Source organism: Halichoerus grypus, chromosome 4 (genome assembly GCF_964656455.1).
Source record: "Halichoerus grypus chromosome 4, mHalGry1.hap1.1, whole genome shotgun sequence".
In the NCBI taxonomy this organism is placed as follows: Eukaryota; Metazoa; Chordata; class Mammalia; order Carnivora; family Phocidae; genus Halichoerus; species Halichoerus grypus.
The window spans coordinates 140686106-140713459 of record NC_135715.1 but is presented as its reverse complement, the minus strand read 5'-3'; the positions used below and the strand labels follow the sequence as shown (position 1 = coordinate 140713459).

General features: G+C 39.6%; 1 protein-coding gene across 1 annotated transcript in view; it reads left to right on the top strand.

Annotated features, from left to right (window-relative positions):
* The window catches only part of TTN (titin), a 274297-nt gene that overhangs the window by 36336 nt on the left and 210607 nt on the right, over window positions 1-27354 (top strand). The window contains 12 exon segments of the mRNA XM_078071037.1: window positions 583-843; window positions 1218-1481; window positions 1574-1834; window positions 1970-2230; window positions 2652-2912; window positions 3047-3188; window positions 3278-3443; window positions 4572-4803; window positions 6301-6585; window positions 6797-6922; window positions 11942-12130; window positions 17517-17573. Coding sequence (XP_077927163.1) covers window positions 583-843; window positions 1218-1481; window positions 1574-1834; window positions 1970-2230; window positions 2652-2912; window positions 3047-3188; window positions 3278-3443; window positions 4572-4803; window positions 6301-6585; window positions 6797-6922; window positions 11942-12130; window positions 17517-17573 — 2505 coding nt within the window.

Below are 27354 nucleotides of genomic sequence, written 5' to 3'. Positions count from 1 at the left end.
CCCGGGCTAAGGGAGGAGTCTGCTTAAGGATTTCTTTCCCTCTCCCTCTGCCTCTACCCTGGCTCGTGTGCACGCGCGCTCTCACTCTCTCTCTCTCTCTCTCAAATAAATAAATAAATAAATATTTTTTAAGAAAAATAGTGATTTTTAGTATATAAGAATCTCTAATCTTATAGAAATATTGATGGCTGAACATTTTGCTTAGCACATCTTTTCCCAATCAAATATTAAACATATTTGCAGCAAACAATCCTTAGAAAATTTAAGTAGAATACTTTTGAAGGAGAAATTGAGTTAGAGGCCATTCAGGTGGTATTGTTCTCAAAATTCTATATTAACAGTTGCTTTCCCTTTGCAAAGCCTTCCTGGTTCCAGTATTTTTCCTGGTTATCAGTCATTCATACTAGAATAGGGATTTCTGCGATATATTCTCAATATGGGTAAAGATAATTGTATTAGACAATTCGTGATATTCAAAATCATATTTTAAAACTTGGTACTTTGTATTTAATTGTTCTAAGATTTCTTTTTTGTATAAATATTTTTTAAAGGACTCACACTTATTCTTCTCTTGTTCCAAAGGGGGGGCCATCTCCAAGCCACTCACCGATCAGACTGTGGCTGAATCGCAGGAAGCTGTGTTTGAATGTGAAGTTGCCAACCCAGATTCCGAAGGCGAATGGCTGAAGGATGGCAAACACCTACCACTGAGTAACAACATCAGGAGTGAATCTGATGGCCACAAAAGGAGACTTATCATCACTGCCACCAAATTAGATGACATTGGAGAATACACCTACAAGGTGGCCACCTCCAAAACATCTGCCAAACTCAAAGTTGAAGGTTAGCGATATAATAACAGGTTTATCCATTTCACATCATATTACATTCTTGATATTTATCAGTTTAAAAGTCAATGGTATAACCATTCTGGATGCCATAAATCTTGATTTCACAAAATCATTATATACTCTCTAAACTTTCTGAGCCACATACCCCAAAGGCAAAAAAGTCATTGTGCAGTGTACATTTCAAACTGGATCCCAGGTTTTCCTAAATAATCTCAAGGTGTCTTTTAAAATAGAGGTGCTGCATAACTGCAACATTTTTGATAACCATTCTTTTGCAAGATGACCAGGTAATGGTCTTATTCCAGGACTTCTTTTACTTAATGATACCATTTTTATTTCCTAAACCAATCATAAATCTGTCTTCAGCTGTCAAAATTAAGAAGACTCTGAAGAACCTCACAGTCACAGAGACGCAGGATGCTGTTTTCACTGTTGAGCTTACTCACCCTAATGTAAAAGGCGTCCAGTGGATCAAAAATGGGGTTGTGCTGCGCTCCAGTGACAAGTACGACATCTCAGTCAAAGGAACAGTTTACACTCTGAGGATTAAAAACTGTGCTGTTGTGGATGAATCTGTCTATGGCTTCAAGCTTGGAAAGCTAGGAGCCAGTGCCAGACTGCATGTTGAGAGTAAGTTGATTTAGAAACATTTTACAAGTAGCCAATGTATGGTTACCACTAACTTAACCATATCATTGAATTGCTTCAACTTTCCTTGTTAGCTGTCAAGATCATTAAAAAGCCAAAAGATGTGACCGCCTTGGAAAATGCCACCGTTGCCTTTGAAGTTAGTGTTTCCCATGACACCGTTCCAGTAAAATGGTTCCACAAGAATGTGGAGATTAAGCCAAGTGACAAGCACAGACTGGTCTCAGAAAGAAAGGTCCACAAACTGATGCTGCAGCATATTTCCCCCTCAGATGCTGGGGAATATACAGCTGTGCTGGGGCAACTGGAATGCAAAGCGAAACTTTTCGTGGAGAGTAAGTATTAGCCAGCCCCCTGTGGCATTTCCCTAGATGATCCCTATGTGTCATTGGTTGGTTGGTTGGTTGGTTTCATCCATTTTTTTTTTTTTATAAAATATATTAACTGAAGTGCTTTTTTGATTTCCCAAGCATTACATATTACAAAAACTATGAAAAACATTGAGGTACCTGAGACCAAAACTGCCTCCTTTGAGTGTGAGGTGTCCCACTTCAATGTCCCTTCCATGTGGCTGAAGAATGGCGTGGAGATTGAGATGAGTGAAAAGTTCAAGATAGTCATGCAGGGGAAACTCCACCAGCTGATCATCATGAACACCAGCACAGAGGACTCAGCAGAATACACATTTGTCTGTGGCAATGACCAAGTCAGTGCCACCCTGAAAGTGACCCGTAAGTAAACAAACAAACAAATTATATAAACTACTTGGTAAACTCATTGTTATTCCATATCCTACACTTTTCCTTCCTGGCCAGTTAATCCAGTCCAAAAATCCTTGATTGAAACATCTACTGTGTGTTCACCCTGAGATAGGCCCTAGCATCTCCACCGGCATAAAATGTTCTGATTAGAGTAGCCTTGAAAGGCTACCTATAAAGATGCTCTGGTATCTGTCGCTAGCTCTTTCTGTTCCTCGGGCGCTTGGTATTGTCCTGTAGAGGGGTACCTGGAAGATATCGTAGCTCATATCCCTGAACTATAATCACCTTAACAGACATACCAAACACATTCCTAGTTTTCACTCTGCTTGTTATGACTCATATCATACTGACACAAAGTCTCCTTGGGTGTGTTTCCTCCCCCCCTTTGCAGCAATCATGATTACATCCATGCTGAAGGACATCAATGCTGAAGAAAAAGACACCATTACCTTTGAGGTAACGGTGAACTATGAAGGCATCTCTTACAAATGGTTAAAGAATGGTGTGGAAATCAAGTCAACTGACAGGTGCCAGATGAGAACCAAAAAGCTCACGCACTCACTGAACATCAGGAACGTTCACTTCGGGGATGCAGCTGAGTACACCTTTGTGGCTGGAAAAGCTACATCAACAGCCACCCTTTATGTGGAAGGTATGGTGTCATAAAACTAAATGTCAAACATACCATATAAAATATTAATCAGTGCATTAATTAATGAAGCGTGCCATGTGAGTTATGTCTTAAAGCCGTTAGTAAGGTTCATTTTTGTACATGCTATTTTCCAGCTCGCCATATAGAATTTCGGAAACACATTAAGGACATTAAGGTTCTTGAGAAGAAGCGAGCCATGTTTGAATGTGAAGTTTCTGAACCTGACATCACCGTTCAGTGGATGAAAGATGGCCAAGAGCTGCCAACTGTGGATAGGTCAGTTGTGTTGCTTGGCTACATTCCAGTAATTCCCAGTTTGCTTTGAGTCACCATTCATTAAACTTCAATTTCCATGTCATCCATAGAATAAAGATACAGAAAGAGAAATACATCCACCGCCTCCTGATCCCCTCCACCCGGATGTCTGATGCAGGGCAATATGCAGTGGTGGCAGGCGGCAACATATCCACCGCTAACCTCTACGTAGAGGGCAGAGATGTCCGCATCCGAAGTCTCAAAAGGGAGGTTCAGGTATTGTCTCCGTGCTGAACTGGGGGAGACATCATAAGAGCTCATAATCCATAATTTTTTAACCTTAACATCTTCTAACCACAGTCTTCTAAAGAATGAAAACAGCTGATCCCCGCTGGCTTAGACTCTTAATCTGACATCAGTTTAGTCACAGTTTTCCCTCACTTAGGGAAATAGAGTGTCCTTAGCGGCTGTCTAGATACTTTAATTAAAGCAGCTGTAGAAACTTCGCTGTCTCATAAATGGCCACCTGCCAAGCAGCACAAACCAGGAAAGAGCTAAAATTTACGTGGTGGTGCTTACACACCAACTAGAACTCGGGGAAGGTAGAACAAGGTGGCATTTTGTCAGATGGCTTCTATTACGGAGAGGCAGGGATGTAGGGACTTGGCAGGGAACACTTCTTCTGAGGTCCAGGAGGTAGACCAGTTTGAGCAAAGCTGGATTCCTAGCAAGGGCACTAAGCCAGACACCTTTGCTCTCTACCACATGTGCAGAGCTTGTTCTCCCGAGTGCCTGTCTTCCCAAATGGCAGAATGGAGAGAATGTGTTAGGAGAAATATCATTTGAATTCAGATTTATCATATTGCTCATCTGAGGAGAACCGGGCATGACAGGCCTTAGGCCATAGTGAAAAAGCCTTCAGTGAGAACACAGATGATCTGAATATGTCTTCTGTCCTTCACTGTCCAATTCTGAACCTTGATTTCCTCACTTTTAAAAATGAGGCTAATACTTTCTACCTACCCCCAGGAGGTTCTTGTTCATACCACGTGAAATCAAATGAAATAGTAGAAGAGCTTTGTCAAAAATGAAAAGCTCACAGATATAAGGTGTTTTTTATTTCTGTTGTGATTAGTTGAAAAGCAAACATTTAAGGATTCAAGTCATGGTCTCTTTGCGGCGGCGTTTCTCCTCAGTACAGGTGTAAGCAGGATTCTCTACAGAAGTTAGGGCACCATTTGTCTAAGGATATGCAGGACAAATTAGAATGCGCTTCACCCAGTCAACTTTTTATGTCATAATGTATAGGTTTGGCATGCTCTTGAAATGAGCAGTTTTAGAAACAGGTTAAAACCGAAAGGAAAGCAGGATTTCAGTTCTTTTTTTATGTTGCTCCATCAAAAGGTTATTGAGAAACAACGTGCTGTCGTTGAGTTTGAGGTCAACGAGGACGATGTCGATGCCCACTGGTATAAAGATGGCATTGAAATCAACTTCCAAATTCAAGAACGACACCAGTATGTGGTGGAGAGAAGAATCCACCGGATGTTTATCTCTGAGACCAGGCATAGCGATGCTGGTGAATACACCTTTGTGGCAGGAAGGAACAGGAGTTCTGTTACTCTCTATGTCAATGGTAGGTAGAGATATCAACATATTTTGTGGGCCCATCTGGAATAATCCTCCCCTTTAAGTTCCTAAAGTGCTGATAGTTCCTGGGCAATTTCTAAAGAAGCCATGCTACTCGTATGTTTGCAGCTACGTTTATTTTCCAATTATACCTGTGGTAAAGGGACAGCAGCTATTAAAAAGACTGTAAAGATGTCATTTCCAGAAGGTGCCTAATGGCTAGATCCTCATTTAGTTGGTCAACACTATTGAATATCCACTGTATGTCAATAATAATAGACCCTCAGTGGATTTCTAGATACAGCATTCAGCTGGTCGAGTTTTCTGCACTTGGCATCAACTGCTTAAGGGCTAGTCGTGCTACCAAGCCCCAGGGGCACTTCCAGCCTCTAGTGTGGAGTGCCTGGGAAAATCCAGAAGTCCTCTTTGAGACCCCAGAGGGCCTAGAGAGCCACAGGCGATGTGGAGCTCAGTTTTCTCGGCCCAAACCCTGGGACCAGATGCTCTTATTCCACATGCTACCGAGTCCTCAGAGGAGTGCCATGAAACCGCCCACTTTCCTCATTGGAAAGCTTAGAGCTGAATTGGAGGCTGACCTAGAAATGAGACTAACCTAAATACCCAGAGAAGAAGGACTGTCCCTCCCTATTTTAATCTTGAGCCTACTCTGAACAAATACCCCAGAAGCAGATGAAAGAACACTAGGAATAACCTTGGTTAATAAAAATGAGCCATTTTGGCAACATTCCCTTAGTCCCTAGAAGACCAAATCATCATGGTATCCAGTTGTTATTATTTCTAGATTAGTGTTGGAGAGACTGAGGCACAGACAAGCAAAGGTCAGAAAACCAGCCTCACAGAAGTCCTTTCCCCCTATTTCTGTGTTCCCCGAACTACCCAGTTCCCCTCAGTCCTCACAACACTGAGAAGATGCTTTAATTAGCACAGCAGGAAAGTGAGGTTTTTCATAAGTCTACCTAATTGCCTTTAAGTAGATCTGGAATAACATTTATTCCTTTTTTTCATACTTAATGATTGTACTTCATTGGCACTTATATATAAAGAAATGACTATGACATATACACAAATACTTTCAAAACAAACCTAAAGGTGATGAACCACCTGGTCACAGGGTTTGCCCAAGTGATACAAAACAGGCAGTGTGTGGCAGCTATTCTGGCATTCTTTAGGGTACCGGCCATTGCTACATGCCCGCAAGACCCCAACAAGGAAAGGGGTGATCACATCATGTTGACAAGCTCAACACTCTCAGCAACAACCCCCGACCGAGCCTCAAATATCAGACGTATCTTTCTAAAGTTATTCTCTCTATCTGAGGACGAAATTCCAGATGTTCTCCTATCCTGAGGCAAGTTCAGCTATCACAGTTCCGAAGTCTGGCTTCTGGATGCGTTACCGCTGGCTACAAATTAACGTAGGCTTCCACGTGTTCTCCGGTGTTTGCACACTTTCTCACAAGCTCTTGGTTCTCCTTCGCTCCCAGCCCCAGAACCGCCGCAGATCCTGGAGGAGCTGCAGCCCGTTACTGTGCAGTCTGGCAAGCCTGCTCGCTTCTGCACTGTGATAGCCGGCAGACCGCAGCCCAAAATTGCCTGGTACAAGGAGGAGCAGCTGCTCTCCACTGGCTTCAAGTGCAAATTTCTTCACGACGGGCAAGAGTACACGCTTCTGCTCATCGAAGCCTTCCCAGAGGACGCAGCTGTTTACACCTGTGAAGCCAAGAACGACTATGGAGTCGCCACAACCTCGGCCTCGCTCTCAGTGGAAGGTAGAAACGCCTTGTTACTTCTCAGCTTAAAACAAAACCTAAGAAACCCGCTTTTGCGTTCTCCGACTGCACAGATAAATATAATGTGGAGCTCATAAAAGTAGATTGCTACCCAGCTTTTAGAAAGATAATTAAGATAAATCAGCACACTCCATTCTGTGCCGTCTGTAAGTGATTTAATCATGACCGATCTTGTGGTCCCTTCCTTTAGTTCCAGAAGTTGTGTCTCCAGATCAGGAGATGCCCATTTATCCTCCTGCCGTCATCACCCCACTTCAGGACACTGTCACTTCTGAGGGACAGCCAGCCCGTTTTCAGTGCAGAGTGTCTGGAACAGGTAGGTTTGTGAGCAAAGGTATCATTGTTAATATTTACAAAGATGATCTGAGGCAAGGTTTCTCACCTTTTCCTCCATCACAAATATCTCTTGTGCATAATTTGACTTTTAATGGGAATCTTGCAGAAGACTTACTTGAATTACTGAATAAAGGAATAGACCATGTTTTCCACTACTGAGTGTGTACCTAAAGATGGTTAAGGTGGTAAATTTCATATTATGTGGGTTTTTTTTTTTTTTTAACCACAGTAAAAAAAAAACTTGATCGGTGTTTTCTGATGTTCAGAAGATGTCATGTTCCCTTAGATAACTTTTGTTATCTCTTGAAAAAAATACAACAAAAACTACAATTATTATTATATTAATTATAGTAGTATCTACATATATTTCAAAAGAAGAGTCTGTTTATATGTAAGACATTATTCAGTCTATAGACAGTGCTTGTGTGGAAAGGTATATTCCTTTGGAAGGCAGTAGCCTGTAACATCAAAAGTAGGGTCATTATAATCAGAGGTTGGATTTGAATCTTGGCTCCACTGCGTGACCTTAGGCAAATAAGAGATTTCTCTGGTTCTCTGTGCTTCATGAGTAAAGTTAAGGATAGTATTGCGTTTAATCTTAGAATGTATGTTTCATGAGGGCGGGGACTCTGTCTTAGTACCTAGAACCTCATGCCTAAAAAGGCAGTAGCTACTGGCAAGTACCATCCTTGGCAGCAAGGGTGTATCCTTGTCCTAGAATAGCTTTGTAGATAGTATATACTCAATAAGTAATTGCTAATTGGACAAAAGAATGATTGTCAAATGACTAATACGAGTCAGGATCTTGTTAGATCACACACACCAGCGCCTAGCACAGTGTTCATCAGGCAGTAAGCCCCAGTCAGTCAGCTCTTATACTCTTTAATAAGGGCATGCTTCCCAGATATTCCCTCCCCCACCCCCAGCATCAGGAGTCCAGTCTTAGTAGAATGAGACAGAATGTTTGCAGCCATTTCAAGCCAATTATGATTGTAAATTTACCTCAAATAGGGTAAATCAACTTTATCCCAAATGAAAGTCACTCTCTCATTTGCATGGCCTTTTTGTACGACCACCAAAGGGAAATTCTTAGAGCTTGGGCTTCTCACAGCATTCCTAGTAAGTGTGGGGTTTTTTTTTTAATTATTATTATGCTTCTTCCATTAGTTTATGACTTAGTCTCTGCATTACCATGAGCCATTTTCCTAAACAAGTTAGTATTTCAATTGGCTTTCTATGACTTGATGATTTCCTCCTCTGAGATAGAGATGTTGATCTAGAAACCAAATGAACCTATTTGATTTTATGAGCATAATTAAAAGATATTATGTGTGTAAAGTACCTATAGGCATGGGTGGCAAGTGACTAGTGCTCAGTATACTAATTTTAGTATAGCCATAGAGGAGAATTATATAAACATAAAAGTCTGGTATTGGGTGACCAACATAGACAAACACCATAGACTTTGTGACTTCAAAGCACAGAGTTTGTTTGGGGCACCTGGGTGGCTCAGCCATTAGGCGTCTGCCTTTGGCTCAGGTCATGGTCCCAGGGTCCTGGGATTGAGCCCCGTATCGGGCTCCCTGCTCGGCCAGAAGCCTGCTTCTCCCTCTCCTGCTCCCCCTGCTTGTGTTCCCTCTCTCTGTGTGTCTCTCTGTCAAATAAATAAATAAAATCTTAAAAAAAAAAAAAAAAGGCACAGAGTTGGAGAAATGCTAAATATCAAGAAATAGGGACTGATTTGATAATATTCTGCTAACACAGTAAAGAAAAATGCATTTTAATATCAAATTCACGGAAGTCACACTAAATAATTTATCTTTTCATTGAATTTTTGGAGGAAATTTTTCAAATCAATATACATATAAATGATTGTCTTAAAACAGTAGTCTTTATATAGTGCTTTTTAGTTTATAAATATAGTAAAATGCCCTTTTAAAAGCTTACCAAAGCTTACCAAAACTTTCATGCCCCTGCAACTGAAAGTATTTATACAACTTCCTCTGACCAGGTACTACCCTAGCAGACTAAATTCAGCCCTGCCATCTACAAACTGGAAAAAAATTATGAGTCTTCAGAAACCCCAGTCACATGTTTTTGGAACTCAGCATTCACTTAAGTGTGGAACTTGGTTGGCCTTGAGCAATGTGGTGGGGCTTTTATGAGAAAGTGTTGCCTGTGGAAGGTCTCTGGTGCCACCTACTGGTGGAAAAGTAATTTGGAAAAGTAGAATTTTAAAACTTGTACTAAAACTAGATTTTGCTGATGTTTATTCTATAGATAATCAGTGTTGTTTGGAGGCTTACTGAGCAACAGCTAGCTACAAAAAATGATAAATAATTAGTCTAGCAATGATGGATGCCCATTGTTCTTTTAAGTATCTCTTCAGTTGTATTCTACCAATGTCAGTGTTCCTGCTATTGAAACATTATTACATTAGCTGCTAGAGCTGGGAGGACCTTGGTGGAGCTCAGGGTGTGGGCAAGGAGACGACCGCATGACCGCACGTGTACAACTAGATCGCAAGGTTGTAAGTGCTGTAACAGCCCATGTACTCAGTGCTGTTTGTTTGCAAGACAGTCAGAGAGAGAGGCATGGACTGGGCATCGAAGAATCAACAGAATCATTGAACACAACGGCATTCTAGGCAGAGAATGACATTTACAAGTCATAAAAGCCTGCAAGAGTACTTCATGTGCTGGAAATGAGAAGTGGCTTGAGTATGGTTGGAAAGTGATGTAATAAGTGGAGGAGAAGGCCAGAAAAGAAGGCAAGGGCCAGATCCTAAAGGGTTTGGTATTCTATGCTTAGGATTTTAGATTTTATCTTGTTTGCACTGAGGAGCCACTGAAGGATTTTTAAGCCTATGGGTAACATAATCAGATTTGCTTTTCAGAAACAATACTGTGATAGTGAAAAGAGGAATGGACAGATGTAGGAGGTGAGACCTGGTAAGGATCAAGGGAGAGGCCATCCTGATAGGCTTGGAAAGTGCTGACAAGGCCCTCAGCTGGGGAAGTCAGGAGGAAGAAGGGTGTAGATTGTGGGAGAATTCAAGATGGTGGAATGAAAGGAACTGAGGGACCAAATACAATGGAGTGGTGGAATGGGGAGCAAGAGTGGGGTGGCCTCACAGAAGCCAAAAGAGGTCAGTGACCAACACAGATAGTGGTAGCGGCGTCAGAAGCACCAAGTCCATTACTGAGAGAGGTCTCACCTTTTAGCTCATTTATTGTCGGCAGTGCATGCCTGTCCTAGGGCTTCGTTCCATTCACCAAAGGAAGAAAGACTATGCTGAGAACCCCATAAAGGGGTGGACAAACTCTTCATCGTTCCATTTCCACTGAGGTATAACAGACAAACTAAACGGTTGTAGAATGATTGTTAAATTCCATGTGATGGTGTTATCTATTATATTACACGGCCCTGTCTTGGGGCAAATTATTAAAGGCACTGCTGATCCCTGGGCGGGTGGGGGGGGGGTGGTGGCGGTTAAACAGTCTTGCTTTAATGACTGACTTGTGCCAGTGGTTTACAAAGCCCTTCCCATGTGTAAGTCATTTAATTCACACAATTCTTTTTTTTTTTTTTAAAGATTTTATTTATTTATTTGACAGAGAGAGACACAGTGAGAGAGGGAACACAAGCAAGGGGAGTGGGAGAGGGAGAAGCAGGCTTCCCACTGAGCAGGGAGCCCGATGCGGGGCTCGATCCCAGGACCCAGGGATCATGACCTGAGCTGAAGGCAGACGCTTAACGACTTGAGCCACCCTGGTGCCCCAACACAATTCTTTTTTTTTTTTTTTTTGCAATGAAGAGCTCATGAATTATTATGCATCTCATTTTACAAATGAGAAGACTGGATCAGAGAGATTAAATGATGGGTCTAAGGTCACACAGCTGGGGAATTGTGATATCAGGGTTCCATTTTCTATTTTACCTTGCTGCCTAAGGAAGTGATTTGTGTCTTTAAAAGGAGAACCTGTAGTTAATAAGCAACTACCACCATGGGCAGGAGGGGAACCTTCCCAAACCAATATTTGTGCTAAAATGCAAACAAATGCTAGCAGAATGGGCTACTAGAGAATCCCCTTATGGGTGGTATTGAGATAAGGAAGTGGTATAGTGATCACACTCCGAAAACAAGAAGTCTTTTAAAACTTGTGACTAAATTTAAATCCACTCTTGACTTATAGGGTGATTGTTTCAATGGAGGTATAATATTTTTTTTCAAGTTCACTCCACCTTAAACTGTAACAACATAATGTTATTTTATCTTTGCTTTTGGGGTTATTTTTTACCATTATAAGATGATTTAACTCTTTATGTGAAAAGAGCTAGTTTTATTATTATTTATTATTACTGCCACTTTGATAAAAGCCAAATATATCTAAGATGCCCAAATTCCATGACTCTTTCTTTCAGTTTTAAACATTATTTTTTGCTATGCTAAGACCTTTCAATGCTTGTTCATTGGTAACGAAACTATAGAAATTTTTTCTTCGGCCTATACGGTGTCTGTTTTAGACTTCTAGGAATGTTGATCTTCTCAGCTGTCTTTCTGATTGATTTTTCTGCCCCCCAGAAGCACAGATTTCCCTACTTCCTGTCCCAGTAGGCGACCACAATCCTAGATCAAACCCATCACGATGACTGTTTGTTAGGATGATCTTTTTCTCAAGGTCACTGACTATATCAAAACCTTGTCCCTGTTTCCACAACATGACCTGCAAGTGGTTAAAAAGAATATAACTAAAACTGTAAAATTTCAAACATTACAACCAGCCTATAAGCTGGATTTTTCTAGAATCATGTTTCTTTTTAAAGATAAAAATTGATCTTGTAAGAGCAGATGTGGCATGCCCAAAAAGAGAAATACAATGTTATGAAGATAAATATGAAATGTAGTCACCAATATAATCAATATTGTGTTTGCAGGTAAAAATATCCACCACTTTTTTGTGATTTAAATATCTTTTTTTTTCCTTTTGTGATGCAGATCTGAAAGTGTCTTGGTACAGCAAAGACAAGAAAATCAAGCCATCTAGGTTCTTTAGAATGACTCAATTTGAAGACACTTACCAACTGGAAATTGCTGAAGCTTATCCAGAAGATGAAGGAACTTATACTTTTGTTGCTAATAATGCTATCGGTCAAGTATCAAGCACAGCCAACTTGAGACTGGCAGGTACAGTAAACAATCTTAAGAACCACATTTAAATACGGCTCTCTCACAGTGTCAGTAACAGTCACTAAAGATTCCATGTAAACCATCGTTGGCCCCGCCACTCTCTTTTAATGCAACTAATTGTTTCCATGTTATATGCTACATTCTCACTTTCCATTTATCCCATGTCATTATGAATCACAAACCATCATTTCTCATTTTGCCCTGCTTTGTCTTTATAATGTTTTGTTATGTATTGCTCTCCTCACCAGCTTTCATGCTTTCTGATCAGCATGTATCAGAATGGAGAGAAACATGCTAAAGAAAGAGGTAGATTTGTTTTCTCATTTAGCTAGGATGAAAATTTTTTTTAAAATGCTGTAAGGTAAGCATTATGATCCCCCATTGTCTTGACACAATTCTGAATTCACAGAAGCTACAGAGGATGATTTCAGGTCTGTATACCAGGTATTCACCGTCATTCAAAGAATGCCTGAAGGTTGAGAGGCCCAGTCCTAAGATGGTGTAGCCTTTCTGATACTTGGGGCTTTTAAACTGCCATCAGAAACACTTCCTTGATAGTGGAGGGCACTTTGTTTCAAAACAAGATCACAATATTTTTATACAGTCAGACTATTTTTGCTGAGCTATTTTAGTCTATGTATTATTAACTATGTACAAATACATACGGATTGAGGGCAACTTTGGTTTTTCCCTTAATTTTAAACACTTACTATAATAATCAGATATTTTCTTAATCAATTTAAAATGACTTACAACATAGAAAGTGTGATTTTACAACCAGAGGGGAAAAAAATAAAAACAGAAAACAGGAATACCTAAACCAAACTGTGCACTTCTCTACTGCCTTCACGAACAATACAGTGAACTTTCTTAGACTATTCATGCCTTGACTTGTTTGCCTGGAAAGTGGAAGTGAACATGTGTGACTTGGAACCAACCTACATTGACAAGACATTAGGATTGGACTGGATTCTAGTCCACCATTGAAATTTGCAACAGATCTGTAGACAACTCCAAATGAGTTCTGGTTTCAATTCAGGGTAAGACATTAAAGGTTGGCATGCTTCTTTTCAGGATTTAGCAAATTTGAAGAAGTTACATCAGACTCCCAGTGGCATGTCTCTTCATCAGTTTCATTTAAGAAGGAGTCCCTTGGCCAAAAGCCCATCTTCATCCAGCCTCTGTCAAGCCTCAGGGTGCACAGCGGGGAGACAGTCAGATTTCATGCAAGGGTTTCTGGCATTCCCAAGCCAGAAATCCAGTGGTTTCATAACCAGCAGCCAATTCTACCAACAAAAGATGTAGTTTTCCATTTTGAGGAGTCCACAGGCATGGCTTTAATGTTTATAGTTGATGCTTACTCAGAGCATGCTGGGCAGTACTCTTGCAGAGCCTCCAATAGTGCTGGGGAAGCCTCTTGTGCAGCTGCACTCACAGTGACTCCGAAAGGTAAAGCTCATCTTGCTTTAAACACTTGGATTTGCTTCATACCTCCTACTCCCACTGTTACTAATGAGAGTCTCTGCTGTTTGTCTCATTGCATAGTGTGGTCAGTCCATAATTTACTAATAAAGTAACACCCAGCAGGTCCTCTTAAGTTCTCAATTTTGGGTTAACCTATACGGTTTAAATCTCTTTGGAGTATATAATCTGTGCATTACATTAGTAAGTGTTTTTTTAGGCCTCAATTAAACAGCGTTTCACCACTGGATCACTAATGATCCATTTGCCGTATATTGTTTATATAGTATATGGAAGAAGGGGGACAAATGATATTCCCGGGGGGGTGGGGTGGGGAAGAAAGAGACAGAGAAAGAGAGACTGTGTCACTCTGGTTAGCTGCAGTGACAACAGAAGGAAGGACCCAGATACTCTATGGCATTCGCATGAGCCTTCCTCATCCATTCATCACTGGATCACTGGGAATAAACGTTCTTTTGTGTGATGTGACATCCTAGAGCACACTGCAACTGGCATGCTGCTTCCAAGTGACAGTGATGTCTTTCATCTTCATCTTCCATGCTATTGTTTGTTACTAACCCAGCCAAGTGACAAAGCTTAGATCTTAATATTCTTTTCTTTTTCTTGTCACTTGATTATACAGTGCGAGCCCTAGCTAGGCAGAGTTCTGGGAAAGATGTAAGAAAGTCCACCAAGTCCCAGGCAGTGACAGATTCCTCTTTCACAAAGCAGGAGAGCAAAATATCCCAAAATGAAATTAAGTCATTTCAAGGATCATCCTCTGAATATGAATCACAGGTTTTTGAAAGTATATCTCAAGGTTCCGCCCACACAGCTGCATCGGTTCAAAATGTAGAGTTGCGCCATACCGCGTCCCTTTCACAAAGTGCAGAGAACACTGAGTTCTCTGGGAACGGGGCCGAAGAGGCGGTGGGCGACGCCCCACGGATTCTCCTGCCGCTTCAGGACCTCTCCGTAAAGTGCGGCGACACGGCTCAATTCCTCTGTGTTTTACAAGATGAATCTTCTGTTGATGTAACCTGGACTCATGAAGGCGTCAAGATAGAGGACTCTGAAAGACTAAAGCGGTCACAAAATGGAGATACTCAGTTTCTTATCATATGTAACGTTCAGCCGGTAGACCAAGGATTGTATAGCTGCGTTGTGCACAATGACTGTGGAGAGGAGACCACGTCGGCGGTCCTAAACATAGAAGGTGCTTCTTTGGTTTTTACCTATGACGTGCTTCATTTCATCCTCATCGCTTTATGCAGCTTTTCGGCCACGCAGATCGAATCAGTGAATATGTTAATTAGCATATCCCTAACTTGGCCCTCTGTTGATAAAGGACTTCTGAAAGGCAGCCAGGTCATTGGCCAAACGTGTGACGAACATTACTTTCCAGTCTAGCTAGATTCAAGGAGGTTTAACTCTCAAATCTCATTTCAGAAAGTTATGGTTTATTTCATATGTGCTGCTTTTTCTAGTACTTACCAAATGAGCCACCTATGAAGTATACTGAAGAAGGTCAAAATGTTAGAGTTCCTCAAGTATTAATTATTTATTATTGTGCCTAATACTGTACCAAGTTTAAATTTAATTATTTTAATATGAGGAGGCTCAAAATTTCTCATTTCTGCCCTTTGCTTGCAGATCTGGAAGTTCTAGATGCTTATTAAGGAAATTATGAAAATAGCAAAATAGGGCACTGAAAATAATAGGGTTCTGTCTGGACCAAATTTAGGAGTCTGTAGATATTTCTCAATAGATGAGATTGCTTTACAGTCTCAGATCCTCCTGGAATCATAGAGTTATCTCATGGCAAGATTATTATTTTTGTTGTTATCGTGCTCGATTTGCCCCCATGTCTGGAAGGTCCCGAATAAATTTGTCTTGGAAGAGATAAGTTCTTCCTTTTATCCATGGACTTCCTCTTAGATACTAATGAAAGAGGAAAGTTATTCTTCAGGTGCTAGAATCCCATGCTGTATGTCGACAGGTAAAGGATCTTCACTGAGTCCCATGGAAGAAGTTCCAGCATCTCCAAGGGGTCCATGGAGACCTGTGACCTCAAGGTCTTTCCTGATCCATCCATACCATTTTTGAGATGTTAGAGATGAGCAGGTTATAGTACGGAGCTATGTGACCGCCATCTTGGCTCTGAATTTTGAAATAGGTTCATACATCATTTAATATATTTGTAATCCTCACTCACCCACAGGAGTCTTTTTTTTTTTCTTAATCTGACATTTTCTTCTATAGCTATTTCTGATAATATTTTCATAGTCCTCAAAGGGAATATCTCAAGAACTGAGGTCTAGTTATGCAAATGAAATGGAAAATTCCACCATCCAGAGAGCTGACCCTCAATTTCACCATAGCTGCTGGCTAGTGCAATAATCACACAGAGTGACTGTTTATCTGGAGGTGATGTGGGTGACAACTGGGACGGGTTCTCCAGCTATATAATTGGGAGTTGGCTGTGTTGTGGAGGTAGGAGAAATGTAGGTCTTTCAACTTGCTTCCTAAGGAACCTAGGGCCACAGTACATGCTTGATCATCATGTTGCCAGAGTGGATTTGAGCTGGACATTTTTGCCATAGGGTTTCCAGTTCACTCGGTTCTAATTGATTATATTATTAAAGTGTTCTTGGAACATGAGCATTTTTCTCTTGGAAAGTCCAGACTGCCTCTCTTATACTTAAGAATAAAGTTGAAAGATAAGCCACTTTTAAGTGTTTGAAGAATGAAGGATCAGGCACAGTTGTCTAATCATGGAACATAAGACCAGTCTTCATATGTTCCTCTTGTATTTTGGCCTTATAACTTTATTTAGGCTGCACAGTTATCCATGAAGATCAAGTAGGAATATAAAACCCCGTAAGTCTGTTTGAGTTCTGTGCATAGTAAGCACAGATGTATCATATATTAGTTTGGGGACTAACATGCTGCTTTCCTTCTCATCCTAATGACATGTCATCTTCTCTAAATTCAGCATGTGTTTTACTCTTACAAACACAGCTAATTTATTCCTTTTCCTAACTTTATTCTCACCTAGCAAAAGAATCGCAAACCAGAGCAGTTACAAAAATTGCCCTTGGTTCAGACATTAAAAATATTAAAACACTCAAAGAGTCACAAATTAAAACAAGCCATGAAGTAAAGAGAGAATCATCAAAGAAAACATCAAGTTTGTCATTCACTTCGTGCCAAAGCCTGCAAGGAACGGAGAAGCCAGGGAGTCCAGCACACGCGCGTGCTCCCACACAGATGGACGGAAGGCTGAGCGGGAACCGGGGCACCCACCTTGCTGCCCCAGAAACGATTGTGTCTAAAGGCTGAGCCTTTTCCCTATATAATAAAAGCCATTTTGAGTTGAGGGCTCTTTGTTTTGCTCCTTAATATGTCATCAGACTTTGTGTAGTTTAAAGTTTTAAAGGTGGTTCAAATCAAAGGACTACTTACTAGCAGGAAACACTTAATTCTGCAGGAAAACCTGAGAATAGCCCTCGGCAAACAGTGGGAAGTTAGAAAATGCATGTTCCTTCTCAATGTGACTCCATCTCTTAGTCTCTTAGTGTTCAGTCGATAGGACATTAAAAAAAAAAAAAAAAAGAATATTCCTATAGTTTGTGGATTGTTTTTTTGAATGCATGTAAGGCATGGGGAATTATGGAACTAAAAGTGGAAATTTCACAGAGAACTTAAAATAAAAATGTTTTTTAAAATCTTTCTGCCAACACTGTCATGTACTTTAGCAGCTCATTGATTTGTTTGGCATGGATTTGGGGGGTGCATTTGGGGGATGTAGTTTTCCATTACCAGAATAAAGAGAAAATTGTAATTGTATGAATATACGTATTGAGGCAGAAAGTATATGGAATTAATCATTAAAATCTCCATATATGTTTTTCCATTTTAGCCCCAGAATCCATTTTGCACGGGAGGATTGAAGAGCAGATTGAGGTGGAGATGAAAGGTATTGTTCTATTGGATGTGAGATTTAAGTAGAAATTCTGAAGGATTAATAGAATCCTTGAGCTGCCTACTTTTTCTTAGTAATATTGAGAAAAATGACATAGATGTACAAATATATCTCTTAGAGTATATATTACTATGTCGCATGCCTCATTTAATATGCTGGTGGTTACATGCATTTCACGGTAATTTGTTTGATGGTAACTTAAAATTTTGTATTTAAAATGTATCAGCCACATTCAACTTCATGTTTGCAGCCATTTTCAAAAGCGCGTACTGGAAAAAGTTGTCATCTTAATGCATGAAATCAAAAAGTAGAAGTTTGTTTTCAAAATCACAGTGAATTAAATTGAACAATGGGCAATAACCTAGCTGTCATTCTCAGAATGCAATGTCATGAATGAATTATGATTGAAATGCTACTTTATTTAGGGTGTGTGAAAATGTTACATTCCCATTCCGGTGTACACTTCATGCACATTCATCATTTTAACATTGATATGTCTCTTACACTGGCTTGCAGATAAGCTGCCTTACGTGATCCGTATTGCCTGCTTTCCTTTGCATAACATTGTGACTTCATGGCTGTATTAGTTCGAATAAACGCCTTCTCATTTTATTTTAGCTAATTATTTATGGTTATAGTTCTTATAGATATTTTTAAATGGTTAATTCTCAAAAATATAATAATTTAATCTACAATCCAAAGGATCAGAAAGGGCGTTTATTCCACTCTCTGCAAGTCAGGTAAGATTTTCCTCTTAGCCATCAAAAGAACAAAGTTTTCCTGCTCTCAAAACAAACATGCACAGGAACATGTTATTTTGAAATGCATTTTTGCTTGTTCAAGAAGAATTTCAACAGTTTGAAGAAAAGACCAGACAACGAACGATTTTCGTGTCAGAATCTTTTAAACAGAGCATGGTGTTGCGTTTATTCGAACAAATATGGTGAGTGAATTTTTTTTTTTATGGATTTGTGAGAATCTGTAGCATGCATTTTATTTTATTTCCTATTTTGCAATTTCATTTATTTTCAACTTTTTCAAATACTATGGAAAATCGTAAAATGCTCTATAATTTACTTTTTTTTCAGAACTGTTCTCCGAGGAGGACTCTGAACATTCTGAAAGAGATACGCGCTATGCCTTTTCAGATTCTGAAGACTTAGACCACAGCTCCGTGGCTGCTAAAAGATACGCAAGTCAAATATCTACGAGCTCCTGGCCCGAATATTTCAAGCCTTCTTTTACCCAAAAACTTACGTTTCAATATGTTTTAGAGGGGGAACCCGTTGTTTTTATGTGTAAATTAATTGCTTGTCCAACTCCAGAAATGACTTGGTTTCATAACAATCGGCCTATCCCAACGGGTCTTCGACGGGTTATAAAAACTGAGAGTGATTTACATCATCACTCTTCCAGCTTAGAGGTTAGAAGTGTCCAAAGCAGGGATTCTGGAAGTTACAGATTGTTAGCAACTAATAGTGAAGGGTCCGCTGAATCAACAGCATCGTTGCTTGTTATGCAAAAAGGGCAAGATGAGAAACGTTTAGAATTTCTGAAAAGGGCAGAACAGACACATGGAAATACAGAGGCTTTAGCTGAAAGGAGAGAAGACAGGATAAAGGTTGGCCTGAGGTTTACTGGCTCTCCCTTTAACAAAAAACAAGATGTAGAACAAATAGGAATGATGCGAACTATACACTTTAAGACAGTAAGTCCAGGCAAGAAAACTGACTTTCCGTATGATGAAGAATATTTAGAAAGTAAATCTGACATAAGGGAATGGCTTAATGTAGGTGAAAGCTTCCTGGACAAGGAGACCAAAATGAAGTTGCAACGTTTGCGGGAGGCTAGAAAAATGTTAATGGAGAAAAAGAAATTATCTCTTTCAGATATGTCCTCTGAAATAAGCGCAAGAACTCTGAGAAGTGAAGCTAGCGATAAAGACATTCTGTTCTCTAGAGAGGAGACAGAAGGCAGGTTTGTATTGGATCTAGCTGAAAATAGGGATAAGGTAGATCATTCATGTGAGGGTATTGTCCAAAATCCACAGGTCCTTCCTAACCAAATGGATCAAAATGTAGAATCTGGAGAACCTCCCACAGGCTTTCAAACTACTGTTGATGAAGAAATCCTCCAGACTGAAATAAGAATGAGCCAAGAGGCATTTCTAAGAGAAAGTCTCCAAAAAGACCATTTATATGGTGGGATTCTAGTAAGCGAGAATACCCAAGCAAGAGAACAACTTGAAGAAATTATGACCAAAACGGAAATTGGAGAGTCCTCTAGATACATCACTGTTATAAATGAGAATGAGGAAATATATGAGACTCCTGAAGAGGTGTCCCAAGTTATTATTCCACATGCCAGTGAAGCTTTTGGTGCAGTTATAAATATTGGAGAAAATACAGAACTAGATAGTGAGAGAATAAGAAAAGAGGATTTGAGAGAATTACAGCACTCTACTTTCACAGAAGCTGATGAATTTGAAACCAAGCAAGAAGGAAAGACCACAAGATTTTTGGAAAGTTCCTTCCGAAAGCTTCCACAACATTGCCCACCTTCATTTCTTCACGAAATTGAATCTCAAGAAGTTTATGAAGGTGACAGTTGTAAATTTGTGTGTCACTTTCAAGGATATCCTCCACCCATAGTGACGTGGTATAACAATGATATACCAATCCCACGTAACCGAGGCTTTATCACTCATACCTTGGAAAACTATTCAATATTAACTTTTTCTTCTGTTCTTCCTCAAAATGAAGGTTCTGTTACCTGTGTGCTATTTAACCAATACGGAACAGTAAAAACAACTGGTACACTTAAAGTGAAGGTAAAGCAAGGGCGCGGTGTTGACACACATACACTCCCAGTGTTGAGCGAATACGCTGATGAGGAAGAAGAGCTGGCATTGGTGTTTGACCAGACAAAAGGCATTCAGCCGCCTTGGAGACAAAAGGGCCAAAAACATCTCCAAACGAACTTCCCAGTTCCTCCCTCTGCAGACACAGAATTGCTCTGCTTTCCTGTAGAAATTCAGGTAACAGCAGCTACTCCCACCCCAGAACAGGATAAAGAGTCAAGAGAGTTGTTTCACTCTGAGGAGTTGGAACCTAGAGCAACACCTCAGGATGAGGCTCCTCAGTCACCAAAACACAAATTTATATTTTCGTCGGATATTACTAATGAGCCACCAAAAATGTTACAGGAAATGCCAAAGCATACCAGGTGTAGAGAAGGGGATTCCATAGTATTTGAATGTTTATTGTCTGGTGAGCCTAAACCAGTCGTGACATGGTTTCAAAATGGGCTCCTATTAAAGCAGAACCAGAAGTTTCAGTATGAAGAAGTTAATTTTAGCTACAGATTATATATTAATGATATCAATTCTCAAGACTCTGGAAAATATAAATGTGTTGCTGAAAACAATTCAGGAACAGTTGAGAGTGTTTCAGATCTGACAGTGGAACCGGTCACTTACAGGGAGTCTAGTCAATTAGAAAATACTGGTGGAATTTATGCAAAATATTCCAGAGATCAACAAATTCAGGGAGAATCTGTAAGGGCACATTTTTATGATTATCCACCTGGTCCTTTTACTCCCCAATCCAATATAAAAGAACATTCCGTAAGGGAACATTTTCAAAGCCTTGAGACAATTGAACAGATAGATCAGAAAGATCAGGTTCGTTGCACATATTCTAGAGAAAAACTACCCAGATTTATGCAGGTTGCTTCTAAAGCCATAAAAATCAACAAGCCTGTCACAGCCAAACTCATACGGTGTCAGGGTGAAGGGAAAGAGGGACACATAAATGAAAAATCAAAGCTGTGCCAAGCAGAGGGTACTGTTTATCCATTTGTTGATGATCTCAGTGAAGTTAAAAGAATTAGGAAAGAGGTAAAAAATGATTTCAGAAAAGTTGGTGATGCAGAAAGGGAAAATGTGCAAGAATATGCCCAAAGTGACTATTTACCAAATATCCAGTCTGAGAGAACTTCTGATAGTTACAATCCAAAAGATTCATCTATCCTCATATATGAAGAACCCCTTGAAGAGAGACACTACCCAAGGAAAAATGTGAAGCATAGAATCATTGCATTTGGAAAGTTACAACATGTAGAAAAAGGAGTTCTAGAAAAAATACTTACCAGGAAATCACTTGTCAATCCTCCTCAGAGGGAGCTTGGTGACAGAGACTTACCATTAAAGCAAAGAGAATCAAGATCAAGTAACCTAAATGCAAATATGTATCAGGCAGAGACAATGTCTCCAGATACTGAACCAGATTCATCTGACATTGTAATGAATTTAAAGCTGCTTTCTTCTCAAACTCATAAGGAATTTGAAGTACAAGAGAGGGAACAACAGAAAGAAATAGGTCTTAGAGATCAATCTGTAATTTCTGGAAGGGCGGAACATGAAGCACCTATTACATTTGACTTAAAGCAGTCCCACTCTCAAATAGAAAATGCAAATCTAAAAGTCCAAGCATTAGATGGTGGTCAACCAGAAGAAGCTTATTTTAAAATCCAACATCCTGCTTCTGAAATAGCTGATGCTGAGAGCATTGTATTTGATCTAAAACAAATGTATTCTCATATAGGAGATCCAGCTAAGGAATTCCAAGAGCCAGAAACTTGGCAACAGGAAACACCTTATAAAGAAGAAATTGCTGGCACTGAAACATTACAATCTGAGACACAAAATACCTCTAAGACTGTGCTAAATAACATATTTAGCAGTCCAGAAATGTCTTCCTGTCAGGAGTTTTCAAATAGGACTGTGTTGGAGAAAAGTCATTTTGATGAAAATATCCTGTCTTTGGAAAACCATATACAGGAACATAATTTAGAAATTTTAAATTCCAATATTTCTCTTAAATCCTTTTCCAAAGAAACCCATGATGAATCATGTGCCCTACTTCAAACCTCATCTGCTGATGTAGGAGAAACTGATATTTCTGAGGAAAAAAGTTCTCTACAAAATGGAGGTAGAAGTTTCATTCCACATTTGAAAAAAGCAGCAAGCGAGGAAAAGCTTTTAGAGGTCTGTGAAAAGGAAGAAGAACACACTTTGGAACCAGAGTCGGCATTATTTCAGATGCAGGATGGAAGGACACAGGGATATGTCACTGGAATTTTGGGAGACGACAGAGGTGATGTTCACGAGGCAGCCACATGCCACAAAAAAGTCTCCTTGAGCAAGCGCTTTCCATTCTTGACGACTGAAGACCAGCAGGATCCAAATAAACAAATAAGGGAAAAAATCGATGCCTTTGGAAAAGAAAAATGTTATGAAGAAGTTCAGGTTCAGAATGAAACTTCTCTCTCCACTACTGAAGAAGAAAAGATAGAAACTTGTTTTTCTGAAAATCTTCCTAAATCAGATGACGCACATACAACAGAAGTAATGGACTCTGAGACCTCCCTAATACAGTATTTACTTGCTGCTGGAAAGCACGAAGTTCCTCAAACTAAAGACACCAAACACCAGGCAAATCTTCTCCAGAGTGAATCAATCAGGTCAATGGAGGTTGAAGAAGTAACTTTCAACACTGTGTATGAATACTACAACCAACAACAGGAATCATTATGTCGCCCATTTTCCCCTGAATCTGATATTTCGATTGATGTGGGAAGTACAAGCAGTGAGGAAATCTCAGAGTTAGATCAGTTTTATACCCCACCATCATCTGTTGAACATTTTGAAACTCCAAAGTCTCCTGATTTATATTTTACTCCTTCAGATACAACTAAACAATCCGCAACAAATTCGGGAGGTGAGACTGTGGAAAGAACTACACCTTTAGAGGAAGCTGCCGAAAGGTACTCCACGCCTTCTGAAGGCGAGGTAGCAGAGAGATATTCCACACCTCCAGGAGAGGCACTGGAGAGATATTCCACACCCCCAGGGGAGACACTGGAGAGATATTCCACACCCCCAGGGGAGGCTCTAGAGAGATACTCTACACCGCCAGGAGAGGCACAGGAAAGATATTCTACACCCCCAGGGGAGACAATAGAGAGATATTCTACACCTTTAGGAGGAGAAACAGTTGAAAGATATTCTATTCCTACTGGAGGACCAAATCCCCCTGGAAACTTAAAAAGGTACCCATCAAAAATAGAAAGGGAGGACAGTACACCAAGTGAACATTTCCATACACCTACAGGAGAGAGAAGTTCAGCTAATGAACTATGGCGTTCCGATTCATTTGGCACACCCAATGAAGCCATTGAACCAAAAGACAATGAAATGCCGCCATCTTTCATTGAACCTCTGACCAAAAGGAATGTATATGAAAACACAACATTAGGCTTCATTGTTGAAGTTGAGGGCATTCCAGTTCCTGGTGTGAAATGGTATCGAAATAAATCTTTGCTAGAGCCAGATGAAAGGATCAAAATAGAAAGGGTGGGTAATGTGTGTTCTTTGGAAATTTCTAACATTCAAAAAGGAGAAGGGGGAGAGTACATGTGCCATGCCATAAACATCATAGGGGAAGCAAAGAGCTTTGCAAAAGTAGACATAGTACTCCAAAAAGAAAGAGCAGTGGCCCTCCCACCTCCAGTAACACATCAGCATGTCATGGAGTTTGATTTGGAAAACACAACGTCATCAAGAACTCCTTCTCCTCAAGAAATTGTCCTGGAAGTTGAATTAAGTGAAAAAGATGTTGAAGAATTTGAGAAGCAAGTGAAAATAGTCACAGTTCCTGAATTTACTCCTGATCATAAAAGCATGATTGTGAGTCTGGATGTTCTACCACTGAATTTAGCAGATCCAAATATGGCCTCAAGGGAGGAAGAAGACAAAAATTTAAAAATTGATTTAGAAGTATTTGAAATGCCTCCTCGATTTATAATGCCTATTTGTGATTTTAAAATTCCAGAAAACTCAGACGCTGTGTTCAAATGTTCAGTCATAGGCATCCCTAGCCCAGAAGTTAAATGGTATAAAGAATATATGTGTATTGAACCAGATAACATCAAATATGTGATCAGTGAGGAGAACGGAAGTCACACCCTTAAAATTCGAAATGTCTGTCCGTCTGACAGTGCCACATACAGGTGCAGAGCTATGAATTGTGTAGGAGAGGCTATCTGCCGGGGATTTCTCACCATGGGAGATTCCGAAATGTTTGCTATGACAACAAAGAAAAGCAAAGTGACTTTAAGCAGCTTGAAGGAAGAGTTAGTCTTAAAGAGCAAATATTCAGGCAGCTTTTTTGAATTTCAGGTGGTGGAAGGGCCTCCCAGGTTTATCAAGGGTATTTCTGACTGTTACGCACCTTTAGGCACAGCAGCTTATTTCCAGTGTTTAGTTCGTGGCTCTCCACGACCCACAGTTTACTGGTACAAAGACGGGAGATTGGTGCAAGGTACGCGGTTCTGTGCCGAGGAGAGTGGCACAGGGTTCCACAGCCTGTTCATGACGAGCTTAGGAAAAGATGACGAAGGTGAGTACAGGTGTGTGGCTATGAACAAGTCAGGAATGGCAGAGACCTGTGCAGCCCTCACCCTAACTTAGTTTCTTGTGCAAAGTTTCAGTGCCTCCGTAATGATTAAATTGATTTGAGTGCTTCCATATTTTCCAAATTATAAAGATCCAATCAATTTCCAAGTATGTCTACTCGGTCTGAATTTGATACATTGAAAACCCCTGGGAAAACAGTTTCTCTCTGTAGAAATCTCATTATTTGTAGCACATGTAAATATTCTGTGATCTCAACTATGGAACTCTGACGTGTCAACTCTGCTGTGAATCATCAAGCACGATTAAATATCTCCGTGGCTACCTAACTGTTTGTACCACTGCTTTACCCTCGTGCCTCCTCCAAAAAGAGTTTCGGTAGAATGCGTTCTCTTTTAGCAGATAAACTATTTACGTAAAGTAAAACATAAGATGGAAGACCGGGTCAGATGACCATGCAGACAAATTGGTAAGGTAAATCTCCTCTCTGCTCTGAGTATAAGTCATTTTTGAAATTGTAACCCTTTTGTATCCAAATCCAGGCTTACTGACTTGGATTTAGAATAGATATGACAAACAACAGAAACCAGCTTCACACGATTGATAACTAGTTCTATAATCTGTTTTACATTGCAACCTTAGTATGTTTGTTTGGCTCTTTTAAAATTATTTTCATTATTAATATTTAACTCCTGCTGATTTTGAAGGGACCAATGGTACATTCTTTTTGGGTGGAGTTCATCTAGACATTTGTACATTTGCAAGATATGCAAAGAAAGATCTTTCCACTTTTGGGAATACCCCATTTTCTCAATTTTTAAAATGCCATCAGGTGGTAAATGCAGCATTCACTTGATAGTGGCCTGGCGGAGAAGGGAAACTACTATATGGCATTTATATAGAGATTTTAAACTGTAGTCCAATTTCAGAATCTTTAACATTAGAAGATAGAAGATGGGGCATTTTTAGTATCGAGCAATATGGTAATTTGTATTTCAGATTATATGCAAATAACAAGGTAATAAGCTTTCCTGTCATTTTTAAACCAACTAGAAATTTTTAAAACTAACTAGAAATTAAAAAGCATTCAAATTTAAGATATATATGTCTCTAAAGTGACTTTGTGTTTCAAAATTATAATAAATTCACAAAATTCTTGACAGTGTACCTATGTATCACTGTGAACCTGAATCTTCTCACATAAGATGTAATAAATATAAGACCATTCAGTTTTCTTATCTGAAAATGAGGAGTTGGACCAAAAGACCTCAGAGGTGATTGTTCAACTCCGTGATTCTGTGTCATCCCAGTGGTAACTTTTCTTAATATAATTTAGGATAAATTTGTTTTGCAACAAATGATGAGAAAATAATAGAATATAGTAATGAAGTTATGAATCTTTACTCCCTCCAACTCTGAATTACTCACTGTTACCTAACAGCTGGATTTGTCCCCTGCATTGAGCAACTTTTATGTATCATGATCATATTAAACATATTGTTTTTAATTCTAAAAAGTTAAGCAATTTAAATTTAATTTTCAAAAGAATTCATATATTCAATTATGTTTGTTTCTTTCATCTATCAATTTTTTATTCCCACAGTAGGATTCCCTTAAAGCCTTCCAAATTCAAGGAGCAATTGAGAATGTGCAGAATACAGACAGAGCAGTCAGGCTTACACCCCTCCCCACCCTACCCCCCTAAAACATCTGTTTTACCTATTTTGAGTCACCATAACTCATCCAGATAGATATACTATTGTGGAACAATCATTTCTGTTTCAACCAGTGAGACCACTGTATCTGTGATAATAAGTATAGATATAATGTAATATATCACATCATAAATCTCTGGAATAAAACTAATTCTATGGTTTAGGGACTTAGGGATTTACTCTACTCCTAGTTACAAAATGGATGTTTCAATAAATTAGAAATTCAGGTCATGACAAAAAGGACAATGGCTGGTGCAGTGACAGCTCAAAACCTGTTTCAGAAAAGAAGGAAGGAAGGAGGAAAAGAGGGAAGGAAGGAAGAAGGGAAAAAACATTGTAATGCCTTATTGAATTTGCAGGAAGGAAGAGTTTGATTTTGCTCATTAGAATTCTTTCATTCTCAAATACATTGAATTGAGGATATTCAGAATAACAAATGACTGAAGAAAGAAAAATAAGCCTTGTCTAACTTACTTGGCTTACTTATTGTTGTAGATAATTAAATGGAATTTTTTCTGATTCAATGGCATATAACTTAAAAGCCTGAAATATTAATTTCTCTGATGCTGGATAAAGAATTCATTGT